Source organism: Cavia porcellus, unplaced genomic scaffold, assembly GCF_034190915.1.
Source record: "Cavia porcellus strain 051 isolate PalLab524CR breed Dunkin Hartley unplaced genomic scaffold, mCavPor4.1 scaffold_7, whole genome shotgun sequence".
Lineage (NCBI taxonomy): Eukaryota > Metazoa > Chordata > Mammalia > Rodentia > Caviidae > Cavia > Cavia porcellus.
This window is the reverse complement of record NW_026947490.1, coordinates 54,858,444-54,880,617: the sequence shown is the minus strand read 5'-3', so window position 1 is coordinate 54,880,617 and position 22,174 is coordinate 54,858,444. Positions and strand designations below refer to the sequence as shown.

Sequence of the window (22,174 nt, the reverse complement as noted above, 5' to 3'; positions counted from 1 at the left end):
ATAAATAAAATAAAAAGGACCATGAGGTTGTAGTTCAGTGGTAAAGCATCCTGAGTTTCATTCCCGTGCTACAAAAACCAAACGAAAACAAAACCCAACTCAGGAGAAGATGTAAATGATATAGGAGACTTAAAATGTGGTCTGTCTCAGGGGTATTTGCTTTTTGAACACGAAGTAATACCAATGTCAAAGGAGTTTTTCTTTTTTTTCTTTTTGAGAGAAGGTCTTGCTCTGTAGTCAGGCTGGCCTTGAACTCACTATGTAACCCAGGCTGGCCTTGAATTTGCAGTGACCATCCTGCCTCAGCCTCCTGAGTCTTGGGATTATAGGTATGTGCTACCATGCCTGGCTCCTCATTAATTCTGACATTTCAGGCATCAGATGAGGATCTTGGGGGGCTTGTAATGTTAAGAACCATTCTCCCAAACAATCATTCATTATTTAATGAATATTTATTAAGCACTTAGAATGATGTAAGATGCTCTGAGAACAGTAAAGATTAATACGGATCCTTCCTCATAGGGCTGCAGTGTAGTTCTAGGAAGAGCAGTGCATAATCACATACAACAATAGGCCTGCTTTTCTGGGTGGCTTCTGAACCATTTTTATTTGAGTGACAGTTGAATTTTACTCAGTGCTATTGACACCCCCCCCCCAACTCCTGCCTCTCATGAGCACTAAGTTTGTGCTCCTTTTACCTGGTGCTTAGCACACAGAGTTAACTAGTATGGAAAGCCCTTCCCAGAGCTTGTTGCAGTCCAGGGGAGTTTATACTTTTAACCCCATGGAAAACTTATTGGAATTCTAGCAAGTCAATTCCAATCTACCACTCCCACGAAAGAATAAAGCGATAAATACATATCTGCAGTTGTGGAGATCCACGGGGTCCTAAGTCCACTCAGAACAAAGGCTAACAGGAACAAAGACCAAACCCAGGTTTTACTAATTTGTGAAGTGGCTCAGGGTGAATGATTGAGAGAAAGGAGGGAAGTATGTGAGCGTTGTGAGTACGTGAGCTGTGCTAGGTAGGAGGCACAGTGGCACCACTGTAATCTGCAGAGAGAGAGAGAGAGAGAGAGAAAGAGAGAGAGAGAGAGAGAGAGAGAGAGAGAGAGAACAATCTACATGCCACAGACTAAATAAGTATCTCCTTAAGGGGTCAGTGCTTTGGCTTTCATCTGTAATCTTCATGTCCTGAGACATCATAGCCTCCTTCTGGAGGCCCAATCCCAGCCTAGCTCACGCACCCCACTCGGAAGCTATAGGCAGGGCGGCATTACTGACCTGCGCATTGCTTTAAAGACCACACATCAGCACCTTGGCTAGACCCATTTGGCGTTGAGCAACGTAAATGGGCCTAGCCAGCTCTGTACACATCAATATGTGGAAATAGAGCCATGTTTAGCCAAAATGGAGACAAATGCTCCTCTTTCAAGGTCCTGGCAGTCCTCCAAGCAAAAACTAGAACCAAGCAAAATTTAATTTTGAAGCAAACAATGGATGAGTATGTTGGTGTTTCAATTAGGGACAGCTATTTTTGGGGAGTGGGGGGCTTCCCTAGCATTTCTTTTGATAACGGGGGTAGGAGCAATATAAAACTCCCAGCCCATTAGATGTCAAATGTGCCCAGGTTGTGGTCCCACGACACTGAAGAATGAAGTCACAGACTAAAGGAAGAAGTTGGAAGAGTATTATTGGAAATAAGGAGAGAAAAACAGTTCCTGGATTTCCAGGAGTTCCCAGCGGGGTGGCAGCCCTTTGTCAGGAGTGATTTATACAACAAAGTCACAACTTGGTACCATGTGGGCCTAGCTACAATCAACCTGTAGGATTGCAAGTATAGCTGCTTAGCTAATAGTGAGCCAATAGGGAAACAAGGCACATAGCAAGGGCGTTGTGGGGAAGGGAGAGGTCCAGATGTTCTGGGCACTCACCTGGGCAACTGATGCCTATCTGGATTCCTGAACCATGTGGTGCTGATTATAGTATAATTCTAAATTACTGTTCATTTTTTAGAGAAGCATGTAGGTTTGGCCATTGTGTCTTTATCTTTTTTGTTTGCTTTTTTGAGACAAGGTCTTGCTGTGTAGTTCAGGTTGGCCTTGAACTCACTGTGCAGCCCAGGATGCCTTTCACCTGAAGGTGATCTTCCTGCTTCAGCCTTCTGCGTGTGGGATTACAGGTGTGCAACACCACCCTCAGGTGCATCTTTATCTTGAGGTCTGGACTTTTTAAGATGGACCTCCAGCCATAATTTTGATGTCTTTATTGTGCTGACTTCCTTGAGAGTGCTGCCTCTCTCTGTATATTAACTTTTACCTGGGTTAGCTGCCTAGAACAGCACCCTTGTGGATTTGATGGGACTGTAGCTCCGAGAGAGGGCACATGTATGATCCCTGCCTCTCCTCGGCCCCCACAATGGGTTCAGGAATGGGCACATGTGCCACCCCGGGGCTATGGGAAGCTCTGCAGGATTCTTCCTACAGTTACTGGGAAGAGAGAGCTCTTCCGCTGGAGGAGCCTGCCTGCATGGACGGCCCACACAGAGGAAAGTGGAGGCTGGTATTAGGAGAGATTCCTGACTGGCTTGAGCGGCTATGTTAAGTCTACCCGTGGACTTCCTGGTTGTGGATGGGAGGAGCTCACAGGGAGGTGCGGCTTTGCGTTCACCCATTGGTCCGCACTGGGTCCCTGGCGTCAGCTGCGGAGTCCTCATTCATTCAGAGCTATGAAACTTTCCTGTAATAAAAAGGTCTGAGCAGAGAGTGGCCATAGTTGCCTCTGCACTCATTTATTCCCTTACTTGCCATATATTATGAGGTAGAAGAAATAAAGATGGGTAAAAAAGAAGCAAGGAAAATCAGAATTTTGGAACTGTGCTTTGAAGAAAAAGTGTAGCTTGGAAACACACACATAAGCTTTTTTCCCTTCTATGCTGGAAAAAAAAAAATTCCTAAGGGTCTGAAAGACAATAATGCTATCAGAGGGCTCTGGGCCTGTGATTTTCACCTGTAAATGACAGTTCTTCCCAGACTTCCAGCCACAAAGAAGCGGCAGCCTTAGCAGGCAGTGGATCTCAACCTCAGAGTGTAAACGTTTTGTCTCCTGACACCAGAGGAGCCGATGGGGATCTTCGAGATCCCCATCTCGAAGACACCCCAAGCATCTCAGACATACCCAGCTCCAGATCAGAGGGCACCTCGCTTATTTCTTTGAAATCTACTTTTAAAATGCCTGTCTAGTAGTATCTCCCTTTATGCCTCTTCCTGATGAATCCGAAATTCTTTTTCTATGAGCATCAGTGAACCTACAATGTAATTCAATGGGTAGGGCGGTTCTGTGTGTGTTGCTGGGGAGCTACCTCTTCACCAAGTTACCCAAATTATGCTTGAATTTGTGATCTGCCTGCCTCTGTCTCCTAGAATGCTGGGATGATAGGCATGCACAACCACACACACCTACTTGAGAAAAAAATTTTATTTTCACGTCTATAGTCCAGTGTGTGTCCCATTTTTCTCAAGTAAGAGAGGGTGGACCCTGTCATCACATGTTCAAAGCTACCTCCTACTCAAAGTGCTTGCCCAGAGCTCTGTGAGGGTCTACCCAGCCTGAAGGCACGCATGAATAAAACATCTGTCACTTAGGGGGTGGACATCTCTGGTGATCTACAGAGGCCAATGGTATACAAATCTGAAAAAAATCACGGACACACATTATCTCCTGGATTCTGTTAAATCCAAAGTTTATGATCGTTATGATAGTATCAGTCTCAACCAGGTTACAAGTCTGTTGCAAATTACAAACTATTTAAAAATAGCTTTGAAAAAAAATATACCGTAATATTAACACTATCCTGAAGTGAGGAAAACTGTAAATTGGATGAGAAAACTGAGGAACCACTGGTGACCGGAGGCCTTCTGGTGCCGGAGACAGAAGCAGGCGGGGTGAGTCTAAATGCCCAAAGCAAACTGAGGACTGAGCCTGCTCATCCTGCCGGGTGCGTGAGGTGATAGTCCTCTGCAAAGGCAGAGGGTTAGGGCGGGAGCTACCTAGGAGGGAGCAGAGGCCCCAGCTCATTTCTCCTGCGCTGCCTGCCGCAGGGATGAAAACCTGGTTTAGGCTGAGGAAAAGCTTACCAGGAAGTGAGGGAGGAGGTTTTCTAAGGCAGCTTAGGCACCCGCTGGAAAACACGAATTCAGCTCAGAGGGGCTCTGTGAGCTCGAAACCCATCACTGCAGGTAAGTGACCCATCCTGTGGACCCTAGGGACTGCTGCACTTGAGAGAGGCAGAAATGCAGCACGGACAGGGGGACCATTTGATATCCCGCAGCTTTGTAGGAGTCCCACGGCGTCCTCAAGGAGGACACAAGGCTGGGAATTAGAACTATGGGAACAGAAAGGCGCTTGTTGGTATTACTGACACCCCCTATGGTACTGGGAATTGAACTCAGGGCCTTGCACTAAGCTATGTCCTCAGCCCTTTCTTAGTGATTTTGAGACAGGGTCTCACCAAGTCCCTAAATTGCCCAGGCTGGGGTTGAATTTGCAACCTTCCTGGCTCAGCCGCACAGTGTTCTGGGATGACGGGCATGTGCCACAGCCTCTGACTTACCATTTTTTTTTTAAGTTCAATTATCTTTTCTAGCCCAATGTTTTCAAAATCGATTGTGCACTTCATATTTGGAGCAAGGTGCCAGACAGGCTGTCTCCTGGATCGTGATACCATGTAAGATCTTTTGTTCGTATTTTTCAGCAGGACTGCTTTCTTTTGTTCCTGTTCATTTAGTATTAATTTTTACTGATCTATGAGAACCGTAAACATTTCAGAACAGTAAAAAGGCTGTAACTTTACACAGGCAATGTCTGATAAGCTTCACCCGAAAGGTGAGGAGGCCAGCTGCCAAAGCATGGGGAGGATCCAGAGGCCCCAGGCTGGGCCATGTCCCTGGGGCAGTGTCACCACTGTTTACTGTTTTAAATACATTTGCGTTTTAGACCAAATCCATTTAGTGACAGAGACTCAAGCTGATAGACATCTGCTGCTCTTGGATCTACCCTCCGCCTGTCCAAGACAGTCACTTGGAAACTCGGCCCCAGGTGAATATTCTGCTTCTGCTCCTGTCGCTGCTGCCGCTTCCCAAGACAGCAGCTCCGTCACTCTGGCAGCTTCGTCACTGGTGCTTCATGACCTCCTCCTCACATTTTAGTACCTTCCGCCGGGGGCTCATCCTGGGGACATGAGAGGAAAGCAGGAGTTAGGCAGGGATGGAGAAATCCTGACCTTGCTGATGTTCTCTAAGAATAGCAGGAGTCACAGAATGTTATTGACATAAATTTTTACATACATCACTCATTCAAGCCTCCCAAAAGCACTAGGAATCAGGCTTTTCTATTAACTCTGTGTTATAGGTGAGACACCAAAGGCACAAGAGGGGAAGTGGCTTCCTCAGGTCAAACAGCTAATAAGTGCAGGAGACAGGATTCAAACCCAGGAACTGGAGTTCTGGTCTCAACTAGTAGGGCATTACTGCTCTTGCCCTGTTGCCTGGCTTACTCTGTCCCACTGCCCTGCTCTCTTAGCTTACTCTTGTTTCTGCTCAACTTTGTCTCCCTGAAACACTGCTCAAGATATTTGGGCAACATAACAGAGTTGAAAGTAAGACTTCCGGGGAGGTGTGCAGCTCAGTGGTAGAGCCCCTGCCCGCCATGCATGCAGTGCTGGGTTTGATGCACTGCAAAAAAATAAAGACTGATACTTGAGTGAAGAACAGCCAAGTGGCTGCTTGTTCTTTATCTGCTCAGAGGTCTCACGGTTAGGTCTCCTGTGCTGGGTGGGATACCGAAGGGCAGGCTCTGCCTTCCTCAGTGCCGAGCTAAGAAACAGAGACATTTAGGAGTGAGGGTGTGGACCATCCAGAGTACAAGTAAGGATCCAAGGAGCTGGGGATAGGCAGGAAAGGGCTGGGAGAAGCAGAGGTGTGGTGGCAGGGAAGGCTGAGTCCACCTGGGGCTGGAGCCACAGCAGCTGGCACTGTGGGGAGAGGTTCCAGCAAGGGATGGTGGGTGAAGTCCTGGGCCCCACTGTGGGGCCTGGAAAGATCAGGGGCACTAGCAAAACTTAGCAGGTAGAGAGTAAAGAGTCTAGGATAGAAGAGTAGAAAGATAGAAATGGGTTTTCATTCTGTGTTTGTTTCTGAGACAGGAAGTTGGTACATCATCCAGAACAGTCTTGAACTTGCTATGTAGCCCAGGCTGACCTCAAACTTAGGCTAACCTTCTGTCTCAGCCTTCCTAGAACTAGGATAAGAAGTGTGCATTATTGTGGTGCATAAGCTGGCCAGAGAGAGCACTTTCAGGAAGATAGATTTGGTGCGGATGTGCAAGAATCCTGCTGGGCATGAGTTAAGGCTGTAGAGATCAGAGAGAAAAGGCAGCGCTGGCCTGGTGGAGGTGCTGGGCAGGGAGAGGGCCTCAGGGGTGGAGTGCCCCACATGCCGTTCCCTGGGTGGGAAGAAAGGAAAAGGCAAGGCAAACACTTGGAAGTGGGCAAAGGGCAAGAGGAAATTCAAAGCCAACACTGCAAAAGCAGAGACTGAGGAAATGACTTAGGAAATCCGGCACTTCCCATTTGGACATCAAAGTCCTTGGAGTGATGTCACAACATCTAGAGTATCTGTGTGTGGGCATCTGTGAAGCCCCTGCCCCAGGACGGGACAGGTAGTGAGTGTTTGAAAAACACATGTGAAGTCTATTTTAAGTGGCAGAGTTGTAGCTGAGTCCCTGCCTTCTTCCTGGTGCTACCTATCCTCATCAACAGTGTGGACCCTGGTGGTCTTAAATTCCTGAGATGGAGACCGAACCTAGGGTCTTAACACTGAACACATCGCAGCTTTTTTTTTTTTTTTTTCTAGTTCTAAAATTTGAGACAGGGTGTCTTTAAGTTGCTAAATTACTGCACTGGACTTGAACTTTCGATCCTCCTGCCTCAGCCTTTCAGAGTGCTGCGATTACAGGTATGAACCCTTGAGCCCAGAGGAAATCAGCCCTTTTGGGTGCTTTCTTCCCTCTGGTGCCTTTGGCGTAATTAGGAAACGGTCCCCTTTCTCAGAAGGATGAATAGCCTCCTCCTTTGTGTTCACAAAGCACCATTAGGAGGAGAGTCCCACTGATTCCCCAACTGTGTTTGATTTTACTTGCTTTTTGGCTGCGGTGAGAGGGAAAATGTGTACTTGTTAAATGCTGATTGTATGCGTGTGACCACAATTAGCTTATGTGATCAATTTATTTCCATCAATCAGGGTACAAGATGGAGAGGGGATCAAGTGGTGAGAATTCTGCCACGACCACATCAGGGGAGGCCAAGTCCGCAGGCACTAGTGCCTGGGAGGTTTGATTCTAATGTTGCCCAGCTTTGAGGGGAACAAGAGAAGACCAAGGCAACACCCTGCAGATGAACCCTGCGCTGCACCTGGGCACAGGAGCCAGTTGAGAGCTGATTGCTGACCGCAGCTGGCCCGTCCATCTGTACACTGAGCTATGGACCTGGACACCTCTGGGATGCTCGTGGGGCGTTGGTTGCTTTTTTTCTAGAGCCAGAGGTTTGGGCTTCACAGCATCAGCAAGACAAGGGCATTGAAAAGCCACCATCACAAAGCCACTGAGTAGCTGAGCAGGAGGGCAGGAGCTCATCTGGACTAAGACCCAGCAGTGGGCTGGATCAGGCAGTGAGAAGGGAACGGCCCAGGTGGAGCTCAGAGGTGGGAATGAGCCTGGTGTGCTTGAAAAATAAAAGCAACAGCCAGGCTGGAGCATAAGGAGGCTGGAGTCAGGGAGAGACAGGTACGTCTGGTCCCATGATGCCATCCCTGCTCCCTAGGGCTGTGACTTCATTCATGGGTCTTTGTAGATGTGATGCAGGATCCCAAGATGACTTGTTAGGTGAGTAGTTAGACATTACCAGGATGAGGGTGGGCGCGAGGGGCTGTGTTACCAGTTATGCAAAGGAAGATTTCAGTGTCTGACACATATAGAGTCATTCCTTAGGTCACAGACCTAAAGTGATGCCACAGGGCACACTGCCTAGTACTTGGCTGCCTGGTCATCTAATCCTAGAACAAGGTATGCAGCATTCCTGGCTGCCACAGCCCGCTGATCAGTGATATCAGGAAAGGAACTGTTCTTTAAGGCCCTCCTATGTTGGACCTCGTTTAAATCAAGAATTTTCCTAGCCCTTGGGAGGCTGAGGCAGGAGGATTGCTGTGAATTCAAAGCCAGCCTGGACTTCATAGTGAGATCTTGTCTCAAAGACAGACCAAAACAATCAAGAATTTATTTTATCAAATTCTCTGTCATAAGTTCCGTATGTTATTCAAGCTCTTGAGGAAACATTGTCCATGTAAAAGGCACAGGCAGCTGGGCGTGGTGGCACATAATTGTAATCCCAGCACTTGGGAGACTGAGGTGGGAGGATCACTACGAGTTTGAGGCCCATCTGGGTTACACAGTGAGTTCAGCCTGAACTTTGAGATAGCGAGATCCTGTCTCAAAAAACCAACCAACCAACCAACGAAAGGGACAGGAAGGTATTTCACAATTTCAAAGTAACTTCCAAATAAAATGTTGTTAAGTATCATAATTATCCTAGCTCCCAGAACCTCAAGAGTAACTCTAGGTACATAGAAATACATTAAACTGGGGCCAGGAAGGTAGCTTAGTGGCCAGCATCTGACCAGTGAGCATGAAGTTGTAAGTTCAATCCTAGGTACCAAAACAAAAACAAAAACAAAACAACAACAACAACAAAATCAACCAACCTAGAAATACAGAAAAATCATGCTTGGTTTTGGTGCCTTCATGACACTGCCCATCCTCTTGCTTGATGGCATAACCTCCTGTGTCTCTACTTTACAATAAATCCCACCGAGACTGCTACAAGGCCTCGGTGTCTTCACTGAATTCTTTCATCAAGTGAACAAAGAAGTGAGAGTCCAGTTTCTCTTTGCATCAAAATACTCCTAGATCCAATGGGGCACCTTATCAGACAAGAGGGAGGAGTCCTGAGACACGGGCACAGGGAAGGCCACTTGAGGATGCACTGGCTGGGTAGGGCAGGCTTCCAGGGCCAGCGCATGGCGCTCCAGGAGAGGAATGAATCCTCCTCCAGATCCCCACAGCAAGCCAAGCTGTCAATATCTTAATTTTGAAGTTCCAGCCTCCAGAACTGTGAGGTGGTATATATTTTCTGTTGTTTATGCTTCCAAATTCGTGCTACTCTGGAAGGCAACTCTAACAAGAAAGTTGGGTAATTCAGCAGAGAATAAACCATCCAGTTCAGCGTGGTGGTGCACACCTGTAGTCCCAGTGCTCTGGGAGGCGGAGGCAGGAAAATCACAAATTACAGCTCAGTCTGGGATATTTACTGACATTGACCTTGCTCAAAATAAAAAAAATATTTAAAAAGGGCTGGGGATGTAGCTCAGTGTAAAGGTCCTGGGTTTAATTCTCGGTATCACAAACAACACAAATATAAAAGAAAAAGATAATCTAAACTAATACACCCGCCCACTGGGGGGGTCTGGTAAGAGGCTGCTGGTCCAGAAGGCCAACAGTGGAAGAGTGGACAGATGACCAGATTAACAGCAAGGGAACAGAAACCACTCAGAAGTGACCAGGCTGATGAGGTCACCAGGATTGGGGGTAGCAGGCTGGGACCCTGAGTTTTTCTTTTTCTTTTTGCAGTAATAGAAGTCAAGCCCAGGGCTTCACACATGCTAGGTAAGGGCTGTGCCACTGAGCTACAGCCACCAGGGGCTGAGTTTCTCTTGGGGAACATCCCAGGCCTTGACTGGTTCTGCACCCACAGCATAGATAGGTGTTAGGGAAGGTCCAGGAGACAAGAGGACAGGGACGGGGGGACGCCCTCTTCCTGTGCAGCTGGCAAATGACCCGAAGCCCCATGAGGCTCCTTCCTAAAGCCCAACTCTAATGCCACCTTCATGCCAGCTACTCTCTGGTGGCCGCTGGCAGACCAGTGACCGAGCTGTGCCAGTCTCTCTCCTTCCCTGTGGGACCATCAACGAGAAGCTGGACGCAGCCCCGACACATTGCCCTCTCTGTCCTTTTGTCCCTGACCACTGGCCACGGCCTGTCCCCATGCAGATGGCACACATCAGGAGGCTGGTGCCTTTGTCCCTGCATACTGAGCTGATTTACCCTGGACTGAGGGGAGCAGGGCACATGGCAAAGCGTTGAGATGGCCTGGAACAGCCGTCCCTGTGTCACCTACCGTGGGGACAGCTGGCCCACTGTGGGTGTCGCTGCCAGGCTCTGGTGTGGCAGGGCTGGGGCTGCAGCCCTGAGCTTGCTTTTCTTTGCCTTCCTCCTCTGAGGGGACGCTGCTGCCTTCCACTCCTCCGGGAGGAGTCTGGGGGGTGTCCTCCCCCTGGGTCCCCTCCTCTGCCTTTGCATCTTGGCTCTTCTGGCCAGGGCTGCCCTCTTTGTCTCCCCCCTCTGCCTCTTCAGACTTCCCCGGCTCTGCTTCCTCTTCAGCAGCCTTGTCCTCTGCAGGGCGCACACACACGTCCTCCGCCTTCTCTGGGCCGGAGGTCTGGGGTGACTCGGGGGTCCCCTCCTGTGCTGAGCTCCTGCTGGCCTCTTCTGGGCTCCATCTGGGCCTGTCCTCCTGCTTCTCTATGCAGCTCGATGTTCTCCTCAGAGGGGGCTTGCCCACCAGCACCCCGCTTCCCAGCACACCCCCATGGGGTGGTGGGGAGCCCAGGGCGTGGCACTTGGGTGGGAACACTTCATCCCCGTTCTCCCTGGCACCATTCTCCTGAGATGGCTCGGTGGCTCCGAAATCTCCAAAGTCCCCACAGTCCGACTGAGACCTTCGGAACCTTCTGGAAGGGGGGCGCCTTTTGATAGAGCCCCTCGTCCGCACCTGGAGGAGGCGTGAGGGACAGTTAGCAAGAGGAGCACCGCAGCATCTCAAGGCGAGCACCCAGGGCTCAGCTCATCCCCAGGAGCACTAGAACCCCTGCCTTGGGCTATGAGTTAGAGCCTATGGGGTTGTAAGCCCCACAGACACAAGCCTCCTAGAGACACAACTGCTTTCCAGCAAGAAAAAACGATTTTACTACCTGTAAAACATTAGCTGTTTCAGTGTCCAATTATTTTTTCTCTCTGGACTCAAACTAGCAATGATCCACCAGGCAAGACTTGTATTTTAACATTTTGAAAATGATACTGGACAAAGGAGAACCCACCAGGGAAGAGGACTGGGGCCTGGCAATACCTGGCCCTGGCATTCGAGTCTCATGCATATTGAGCTAGACAGCTGGTGGCCAGCTAACTCCCCACAAAGCTGGCCACTGTGGGGACAGCCAAGTCTGAAGCTGAACCTTAGGATTCACAGCAGAACTGTCTGGAAACGATTCCTGTCTGAGAGGCACATGGTCTCAGACTCCGTTGAAAGAGCCATGAAAATATTCTGATTGGATGCAATGCTTGCCTCAAGCGAGGCACTCTCTAAAACTTTCAGGGACACTACCTTTCTGTGACTCTTGTCCCACTGATTGACCGTTGGATATCTGCCAATCCTATTTCCACCTCTGAGGTTTTCAGGAAAGAGCCCTGGTCCCCAAGGCCAGTTGGGAGCTGCTGCCGGAAGGCTGAAGCCTCTGGATGATGACCAGGCCAAGGACTCCTGGGGAAGAGCAGCTCTCTGCTGGCTTCTGTCTGCTTTGAGGAGGCTCTGTCACCTCACGATGGAGGGCTTCCAGCATGTCCCCAGCCAGCAGGCTCAAGCCTGCCCTCCTACCTGCTGGTCATGTCCTTGCCCCTACCTGTTTTGATATCTATGACCTCTTTTGCTAGATGGGTTTCCTGACTGGCTTGGAGGATCTGACTCTTCATCCTTAATTCCAAAGCATCAGACCCTCATCCATGTGGCCCTGCCTGGCTCTGTCCAGTGTTGCTGGCACCCGCTCAGCCAGCCCTGGACTTGTAGCTTGCTCCCCACTTCCCCCTTTGGGGCTAGGGGTCTGAAGAGAGCATACACAGAGCATCAGGACAGCACCACTGATATGAGACATATTCAGCAAAGAGAACAGTTTGTATGTCCTCTGACTATGCAAGAACGATGGGACCCATACTGAGTTACTTTGGACCAGGGCAGAACCAGATTTTTTGGAGTCCTAGGGATCCTGGCCACCTTGTCTGGAACTCACATGGAAGGGTTTAGTTTTGTCCCCAGGTTCTGACTTTCCCCATCTGTGCAGCTGGGATTGGTTTCCATCCCTCTCTCCATGAAGGATGGAGGACAGGGTCCTCTCAGCTCGCCTGTTGGATGGGTGACAGGATGATGGGGCAAACGTGAGAGAGGCAGGCGGGTGGAGAGGTGACCCCAGTCAGGAGTCACCTACAAGCTAGAGGAGAGATTACACTCCTGGAAAGGTCAGCTCCGACTCTGGTGTCAAACGTGTCCTCCTCACTCCAGGACAAGAGGAGAGAGGTACAGGGTTGTCCCTCTTGTGAATCCAAAGCACATTTCTGTGCTCTGGGCATGTGTACCTTGTTGTAGCAGGGCAGGTGACTCCCTTCTGGGGGCTGGTCGAAGCTGACGGGGACCTCTTCTGTCTCGCTGGGTCGAGGCCGCATACCGGGGCTGCTAGGGGTGGATGGAGGGCTGTGAAACGGGGACACCAGGGCCTTGAGGCCAGGACTTTTGGGTGAGGCCCCGGGCAGAAGGGCCGCTGGATCAAAGGTCAGATTGGCCTGTCATGAAAAGGAGAGGAATTTCAAACAGAGTTGGGGAGAAGGAACACACTTCTACCCTGGCTTCTCGGTTACTGGGCTCAGAACGGTTTGAGATTGGTTCACCTGAAGCTTTTCCACTCATGCTGCACCCCGCTCCACAAGCGCTGCCTGCTCCATCCACCCCTACTTAGCTTGCCACAGGCTGGGTCCAGAATGCTCACAAGCACTGATGAATGTCCAACCATGATGCCCTGAGCTGGGGATGATGGTGCACCTGTAATCTCACCAGTCTGGGAGGCCAAGGCAGGAGGATCCCAAGTTTGAGCCCAGCCTGAGTGATTTAGCAATTTACCAAGACCCTATCTCAAAGCAAAAAAATTTAAGAAGGGTTGGGGGTGTAGAGCTCAGAGCAAGGTCATGGGTTAAGTCCTTAGCACTGTGCTCAGTTTTTCTCTGGTTGCACGGATTAGGATAGTGCCTAGGGAATCCTCGGAGACCCATGCCAGGTCTACTTCCTCCAGCCCGCGGGGAGCTGATGTGTCTTGGGAGACAGCTGAGGAATGGCTGACACACTCTCCAGGAGGTGATATGAAAATGGTCTACACTGAGGGCAATGCCCTCGGACAGCCCAGTGCAGCAGGCGAGACCTCCACAGCCACCAGTGGGGAGTCACACAGGAATCAAAGGCTGAAGGGGTCTTGGGTCTGGTGGGGGAGGAGGTGGTGGTTCTGAATCCAGCCCTGGTGGGCAGGAAGGCAACTGTGGGGGGCAGTGAGGAGCACCCTGGGTCCTCCCCGCTGGGGGCACTTGTTCTCCTGTCCCACAGTGGACACTGCCAGAGACAGCAGTGAGGTCTCACCCAGAAGGGTTGGAGTTCGGATGGCAAATGGTGCAAGTCCAAGTCCTTCGATTCTCCAGACAAGAAACAGAGCTCCACATAGTGGATCTTCTGTTCACCAGCTGCTGTGTGCCCTTTACCAAGTCCAACAGCCTTTCCTAGTCTAGGATTCGTAGCCTTGAGTCTTTTTTGGCAGACCCTATTTACTGTTTGTTCCCTGACCCTGTAGGCTCAGACCCTCTCCCTATTTCTTCCCTGATGCTCCTTTCGGCCCTGAGAGGACCTCTATGCAAAAAGGTAGTGTGTGCAGACGGCAAAGCATTACAGATGTTTTAGGAAGGTGACTGAATTGGGAAAGAATTAAATACAGAAAATGTAAAAGAAGCAATACTGTGACCCTGAGCCAGGTGATGGTTACAGAGGAGGCCCGAACCCTGGAGCTGGGAGACTTGGTTCAGAGCCTTTGGGGCACAGGGGGATGTATCCATGTGTTAAAGGACAGCCCCTTGCCTGCTGAAAGGCAAGCAGAGAAGTTCCTTCTAGACAGCTGCTTGCAAACAAAGTGGATCTTTCTAGCTAAGAGAAAAACCAAACTTCGAACTTGAGAAGAATCAAGTTCTGAACTCATTCCATAGAATACTTAGAACTTGTTCAATAGAATGTTTAGAAGAAAATCCCAGTTGAGGTTGCCTTTCACGTTTTCCTGAGAAAATAAGGCTCCTATTCCTGTGAGATTCAGCTAACTCCCTATACAGTTGCTGACATTCAATAATTAGATACTTATTCTCAACTTGCTATATTTCCCAAAAAAGTCTCACAGATGACTGGAAAGGGAATGAGTGCGGGAACTGGGAACTTGCCCCTGCCACTTGGACAGAGCAGGGACCTGCACTGTACCCCTCAGCCGACTGCTGGGAGGGATGCTGAGGCCTGGCTCCTTGTGAGAGATTCTCAGTGTGCCCACGGAAGCCCTGTACTTCCTAGGGTGGCAATGACCTGTCCCTGGAGCTAGCGGGATGGGTTCTCTAGCTCCAGGGATGTGGCAGGAACCACATTTCAGGGGTGCCCTGCAGAGTGTCCAGCCTCAGTGGGCTAGAGATGCTTTCCTGAGCCCGAGTCAGGCTGGGAACTGCTCTCTGAGCTCCCCACAGCCAGGAACACAGAGCCTGTGGCTCTACGTCTTAACATCCCACTGGTGGTCTCAGAACGGAAGGTTAAGCCAGTGTCCCTCACGGGGCTGGATGGGACCTGACAGTGCAGGTGAGCCTCCTGGATGCTGGGCAAAAGCTGGGGAGCCATCAAGACCCTGCCCAGGCTCCAGGCTTGTGCCCACCTCGCCTCTGTGCTTCCATCCACATCACACTGTCCCCGTGTTGGGAGCACCTCTCCTGTTCCTTCCAGCCCCATCCCTGAATTCAGGACGAATGCAGGATACTCACATCTCCTACCCATTCTGCTCCCCTCTGCTTGGACTTCCTAGAGCAGTGCTTTTCACCTGAGCTGGAAGGGAGGGTCGCTTTGCCCCCAGGGGACATTTGGCAATGTTTGGAGACATTTTCTTCACAGTCACAACTCACCAGCAAGTGCTACTGGGGGTAGGACCAGGGATGCCGCTAAATATCTTGCAGACAGCCCCCCAGTTGTGCTAAGACTGAGAAGCCCCAGAAGATATGGATGCGTGGGCTCAGGAAACACAATTGAGATTGCTGCTATTTACTCTCCTGTACATCTTCTATTGCATCAGATATGAAAAGAAAATTTTTTTTGAGACAGAATCTCAGTTCAGGCTGATCTTGAACTCACTATGTATCCCAGGCTGGCCTTAAACTCATGGTGGTCCTTCTGCCTCAGCCTCCTGAGTGCTAGGATTACAAGTTTGCCCAGCTGCCCACAGGTACTATCCAGTGACCCTAGGTATGAGCCCTGAGAGTTTCAAAGGCTCCTTCCAAAAGCCTGCATGCTCAGAAGAAGGGTTGGGCTGGGTCAAAGGAGCCAAGGCCCACTTACCTGGAGCTTCTCGATCAGGGGCGAGCTCTTCACCTTGATTTTAGGAGCGTGGCTGACATTGGAAGATGCTTTCTACAGAGAAAATGGATCAAAACATCCAAGTGAGGTGGGGGGATGTGGTGTGGGCCAGCAGCCCCACTTGGAAGGGGATGTCAGTGGCCACTCGTTTCCTGACCCCTCACTGCTCCCAGGCCTGCACGAGGCCGGCTCCCCTTGGTCTCTGGTTCATCTCACTACGAGCAAGACCACTCGACTGAGCTGAGAAGTCGAGGCAGCCATCCGTGACACAGGAGGCCCCCAGCCCGGGAAGAACGACTTCGCTGTCATTGTGAAGTAAACTATGTCTGTGGGGCGGAAAAGTCCCATCACTTTGTAACCTTTAACAAGGTGAATCAACCACTGGGGGGAATTCCAAAACCAAGCAAAGCAATCACCCATTCTGTGTGTTACAAACAAAGCAAGGACCAGGCACATGTTGGCACACAGCTGTTATCCCAGCACTTGGGAGGCTGAGGCAGGAGAATCACTGTGAGTTGGAGGCCAGCCTGGGTTACACAGTGAGTTCAAGGTCAGCTTGAATGACAGAGCAAGACCCTGACTCAATAAATGAATAAATAAATAAATAGAGAAAGAAATCACAGATCAGGAATGAAATCCAACAGAGATATTATTAAATTTCCTCCCCTGAACTAAGTGTATTTTGGAAAATTCCAACAGTGGCATGTTTTAATACATTATCTTTCCAACACATTGAGCACTCATTTCAACTACTCAGACATGTGTATTAAACATTTACCGCACTCCAGCCATTGGGCTGGTTGCATGAAGATGAAGACAATTTGGTCTCTACTCTCTGGAAGAGGTCAGATTAATTCCTGGCTTGATGGCGCATGTCCACAGCTATGTCAGACAATGAAAATGATACGATGTCTGATGATGAGGGTGAAGAAGGAGGAGATGATTTTCATGTTGGGCCTCGACCAAAACCCAGAAGGGCTCCTCCTGTAGTCTGTGACTGATGTGCATTATCCACCCTTCATTCTGTGTACTAATGTGCCTGAACCAAAGAATCATGCTGATCTCTTGGGGATATTCTGAATATTAAGGATGATTGATGGAATCAGTGATGGAACCAGGGTCTGGTGACCTGGTTAAACCTAGTGCCAAAGGAGAGCAAAGGCAAGCGCTGGCTGGGACTCAAGAGACCCAGCTCTTTCTGATTCTGGCTTAGACCAGGACTTCTTGAAAGGATGTGATGCTAAGGTGCCTCCACCTCCTGGGGCGTGGGCTCCATCAGCACATCCATTCCTGCAGCAGAAAAAGCTCTGTTAAAGGAACTGTTTGGCCACAGTGAGCACAAAGCACTTCCAGCCCCACAGGGTGGTCCTTAGTGTCTGTGCTCGATGGTGGGACTTCACATGGACAAGTGTTTTTGAAACAGTTTCAGAAACTGCTGCAACAATTTTGCTGACCAAACTCATTTTAAATAATACTGTAAATGCTTCCTCAACTAACCACCTTATTTTGAAGGCAGTGGAAATTCAATAAACCATACTGCAAATGTCGCTAAACCACGGGGGACGCGGGAGAGGCGTGATACAACCCTAGTATTTGAACTACCAGCAGAATCCTACATCACTGCAAATGCAGTTCCCAGGATAGACAGCAGGTGGCAGCATCTCCTGCGTAGTTTAACCAAGGGCTCAAACACGTTGTGGAGCTAACAGAATCTCGGAGAAAAAACGAAACAAAACAAAAAACCAGCTTTATAAACTTTTGCATGAAGAGAGCTATGTTTATATGAAATAAGATATCATACAATTATATCTTATTTTTTCAGAGGTTTTGGACCTGATTTTTCACATGGGAGCATTTTCAACTGCTTTAAATACCCCTCTAGCTGAGGCTTCTAGCAAGAGCTGCCTGCTGGTCACCTGGCCTGCTGGTCACTTGGCCTGCGGGAGGGGCCCTCCAGCCTCAGGCAGGGGAGTGAGCACCCCACTGTCTCAGGCCCCAGCTTAGGGGAGGGGCAGGGGTGAAGAGGGACAGCAACCCTCTCAGCACTGTGCATTAGGAACCGAGGTCTGGCCTGACACCCCTGCCCTGCCTGGAGGTTGTGTCTTTCCTGTATCTAAGCACTTGGTCACTCCAGTCAGAAGGTTCTCAGTCTGTGAGATATGATCAAAAAATAAGCTGGGCGTGGTGGCTCACACCTATAATCCCAGCACTCAGGAGGCTGAGACAGGAGGATCATTGAAAGTTCGAGACCAGCCAGGGCTACAAAGTGAGTTCAAACCCAGCCTGAACTACATAGAGACCCTGTCTCAAAAAGACAGAAAAAAAAAAAAAAAAAAAAAAAAAAAAAGGGTGCACATGTAAAATTTTTAAAATTATTGTAATAAAAGACACAATGTCATGATTTCACTTCAAAATACTCCCTTTGCTTCAAAACCACTTATCCCTCAGCTCTGCCATGATCTGAAGCAATCCTGGAAGTCCTCTTTCATGAGTGTCTTTAGTTGCTCGGTCGTGACTGCCTTTCTGCCCTGAATCGATTCACAATGTTTTCCTTCGTGGTCATTTTCACTTTGAGGAAGGGCCAGAAGTCACACAGTGCCGGATCCGCTGCATAGGGTGCATGAGGACGCCCTGGAACAGTTTTATGAACTTCCCTTTCTGTCGGGTGGCGCTGGGCAGCATTCACCGTATTTGTGGTCACACCTCATAAAAAGACTCATGAAAAGAACATCCAGTTGGGGTTCAGGAAGTGGGAAGAAGGAGGGGAAAACATACTGGAAGCAAAGGGAGTATTTTGAGGGAGATTCATGCTAACGTGTCCTTCACTGTAACAATTTTTTACAAAAATTAAGCATTCACTCTATTTTCTGGTCTCTCCTTGGAAACTCTGTCTTCATCCTGCTCTTGGCCAGGTAGTGAGGGCAGAGAGCTCTACACTGGTCTGACACAGCCCTTTCTTTAACCAAGCCCCCTCTGCCTTATTCCGAGGAGTCCCGCCCTTCCAGGGGCCCTGGTCTGTCCCATGCTGGTCCTCATTCTGCCAACACGGGACCACAGTCAGAACGGTGCAGTGACTTCTCTGGGCTATGCTGGGTTATCAGGGGACATCCTTGGATGGCCACAGCCGCAGAGACATCAAGTCTAAGGGGAAGGAGAAATCGAGCCTCTGTAACAAGAAGTTGCTGGTGGGTATTTGGTTATAGCACTGCCTAGTGACCCCACGAGGCCAAGAGTCAACGCCAGCACCGGAAAGGACCCAGGAAGAGACCCAGCAAGACCTCAGCACACTCTGCATGGTCCAGCCCCTCGGGGTTCTCATTCTAGAATGAGACTTTAGTTGGGGGAGGGAAGTGAGGGATTCTCAGAGCAGATCCCCACCCTCACAGCCCCTCATCCCCCAACAGGTGTGGCTGTGAGTTTCTGTTTTTTCTGATTGGCTTCTGCTTATGGCTGACAGAAAGGCTTGAAAGCCACGTGCACTTCAACTGTTTCACTTTTTAGGACGAGAAAAGGTGGGGAATAAGGAGCTTGTCCAAATTCGTGCAGGTGGACTTGGTTCGGTTGTCAGGATGCTGGTCCCCAAAAGGGGAGAAAAAAAATGTGGCTGAACCCTCTGCACTTCATGTGCTGGGCTTGGGGTTGGCCTCCCATGCAGGACACGGGCCTGCACATCCACGTACAGCATGGCTGTGACCACAGGGGCGGTGATGTGGCACAGGGTGCAGAGGGGACTGTTGTAGCTGCAGTTAGATAAGTGGGGGGGGGGCTGGAATCTATTACTGGCTCTGATCTTTATTATGCTGGTGGCACTGGCTATTTATATCCCAGGGCAGTGAGGTCGCTGTGCACTCTGGGTTTCTTCCACGGGTCTAACACAATAGCCAGGCTTTTCCAGGACCCAAGGGACTGTGGGATTTTCTCGAACTGCAATTCTGCTGTGTGGCAGGATAGCCCCTCTGTCCGGGAGCCTTCTGCACACATTATTCTGAATCTATCCCCCTGAGAGCTGGGCAAATACTGTAACTTTTCTAATGCCTGAATTGGGTGTGGTGGTGATAATCCATTTTGCCTCAGTTCTCAGGCTTGAAAAATCTTTCAGTCTCTGTTCAGATCATAAAAGAGGCTCAGTAGAAAAGATTAGGGAAAAACTTAGATTCCAAAGTGAAGTGGGCAGAAACCTTTGGGAGAGAGATTCAACCTGGGTGGGCGCACTGGTGCATGCCTGTGATCTCAGCACTCTGAGAGGCTGAAGCAGGAGGATTGAAAGTTCAAGAGCAGACTGGTCAATTTAGTGTTGAATCAAGTCCTTGTCTCAAACTAAAAGAGGGCTGAGGATATGGCTCAGTGCAAAGGCCCTGGGTTCACTTCCCAGGACTCATCTCTGAATATGAAATGGAGACATTCCCTACATACATTTCGAAGCATAAAGGTATGATTTTGGGGGCCTCTTCCTAGAAGAACGAGAAAACCCCTCAAGCCCCACAGCGCCGTACTTACCTCCTCACCATTCTGAGCTGGCTCTATCTTGGGGGGGAACAGTGGGAGGGAGCAGGGAGGTCTCCTTCTGCTTGGTTTACTGGCTGGTGTCTAGAGGGAGAGCAACAGACAGACAGACAGAGAGAGAGAGCTCATCAGGCAACAGGGAGGAAGAGGAAGGCAGTGACCTGGGGTCAGGCATGGCTAGGATGGTGGGAGGGAGCGGCTCCTCCGGTGGAGCTGGTGCCCTTGACTTCAGTCTCTCCTCTCCCGTCCTTTGGGACTCACAGACTGAATTAGCACTCACAGGGATGCCTGCATCCAGCTTCAGGCAGTGCCAGCTCCTGGATCAAAGCCATCTCCTCTGTCCTTTAGGACATGTCCATAATGTCTAGAAACGAGGGATCCAATTTCTTGGATCAAAAGACAAAAGTGGCAAACAGTATGCCTAAAAGAAAGGTAGCCCTCATTTGCCTCCTGCCCCACTCCTGGGGCCATGAGAGGCCCCCTTTACCCTAGGGATGACTTTTGTCACCTCATAAGGAGCACCGCACTGCAAGACCAAAAACACAGTCCCAGGCTCCCAAATTATAATGAAGCCCTCCCACAGCCAGTCTTTTCTTTTCTTTTCGACCAAGGGTTGAACCCAGGGCTTTAGAACTGAGCTACATCCCTAGCCTCTTTTAATCTTCTATTTTGGGACATGGTCTTTCCAAGTCATTATATTGCCCAGACTGGGCTTGAACTTGTTGATAGAATTGTGGGGCAGCGGCTGAAAAGATAAGTATGAAATATAAATGACCTTTATTTTGAGAATGTGGGGAGAGACACCCCCCCATCCCCTGGGTCGCGGCATCTCCCCCCAGGGTTGGCGATCTCTCCATGGAACACGTGGAGTGGAGGCATATATGTAGCTTAGGTTTGGGGTGGAGCCTGAGGGGGCGTTAGGGAGGCACAGGTAGCCCATTGGTCTTCTTTTGGCGCCATAGGTAAATTCCCAGGGGTGGGGAAGATGGAGCTCCCTGGTTTCACCTGAGGCTTTACCAGCTATAATGTCCGGCCTGGCCTGCACCAAAATCCTTTCACTTGTGACTTTCCCGCCTCAGCCTCCTAGAGTACTGCGATTACAGACAGGTGCTACCATGCCCACCTTCACAGTCTTCTTCAGCGGGAGGCTCATAGCAGCCTTCCTGATCCCTGGTTTCCCATGGGAATGTGCTCCCCTCCAAGTCCTCTTCCTTCTCAATTCTCAGTCTGGAATCTGCCTAGCCTCCCCCGCTCTGACCCCTAGGTTACTTGGCAGGAGCCAGGTTTGGGAACTTCTGGGGACTCCTTTCCTTTGACCTATCCAGGTTTTCATCATGGAGAATCAAGACGGAAACAAATCCGAACTGACTTCTCTGTCTGCAGCTTCCGCTCTCCCTGCCCAGCTCCCTGTCCCCCTGATCAGTGCTGTCAGCTCCCCTGGTGGGGAAAGGTTCAAGGCACAGCTAGTGGCACATTCCTCACCATGGAGGGGGACCCTCTGCTTCCTTGCCTAATTTGGTCACTCCCAAGCCTCCTCCTCCCTCTCCAGGGCAGACCTCCCCTTGGCAGCCCCCAGGAAAGAGGAGCGTCCACCTCCAGCCTCACCTCCTTGGCCGCTGCTGCCTGCTCTCGAAACTGCCCGGCCAGCTGGGCCACCGATGGGGACGCCGAGCTGTCCACGCCGGCGTTGGGCTCTGTGGGTCTCTCCTGGAAAACCAAGGCAAAGCAGAGTTAGCCAGCACCTCAGCTCTTCCAAGTATCAGGGCTGGGGGCTGAGAAAGGCACTTGTTTTGTGGCCAAAGCAGGAGCCTTCTGACAGCGAGGTATTCCCCACCCCAGTGGAAATCGGACCCAACTCCAGCAGACCTGTTGAAGGCTAGGACAGAAGTGCCAGCCACAGAAGTTTCGACCTGTGAATGTCTGCCCCTGGGGAAAGATGGGTCCCTGCACCTGAAACTGCCATCATTCCAGTCCAACCCCATCCTGGCCTGAGCACGGAAAACTTAGTTCACATGAGGATGTGCAGATCTCCCCACAGTGCCCCACCCAGCC

General features: G+C 50.1%; 1 protein-coding gene across 2 annotated transcripts in view; it reads right to left on the bottom strand.

Annotated features, from left to right (window-relative positions):
- Positions 1-3,459: 3,459 nt before the first annotated feature.
- Rcsd1 (RCSD domain containing 1) overlaps positions 3,460-22,174 on the bottom strand; it is a 59,472-nt gene continuing 40,757 nt past the window's right edge. For both annotated transcript variants that reach the window (XM_003468678.5, XM_063253604.1), the window contains exons 2-7: positions 21,728-21,829; positions 20,117-20,206; positions 15,602-15,673; positions 12,571-12,774; positions 10,286-10,939; positions 3,460-5,229 (exon numbers count right to left, since the gene is read on the bottom strand). In XM_003468678.5, coding sequence (XP_003468726.2) covers positions 5,197-5,229; positions 10,286-10,939; positions 12,571-12,774; positions 15,602-15,673; positions 20,117-20,206; positions 21,728-21,829 — 1,155 coding nt within the window. In that variant the 3' untranslated portion in view covers positions 3,460-5,196. The remainder of the gene's footprint in view (positions 5,230-10,285; positions 10,940-12,570; positions 12,775-15,601; positions 15,674-20,116; positions 20,207-21,727; positions 21,830-22,174) is intronic.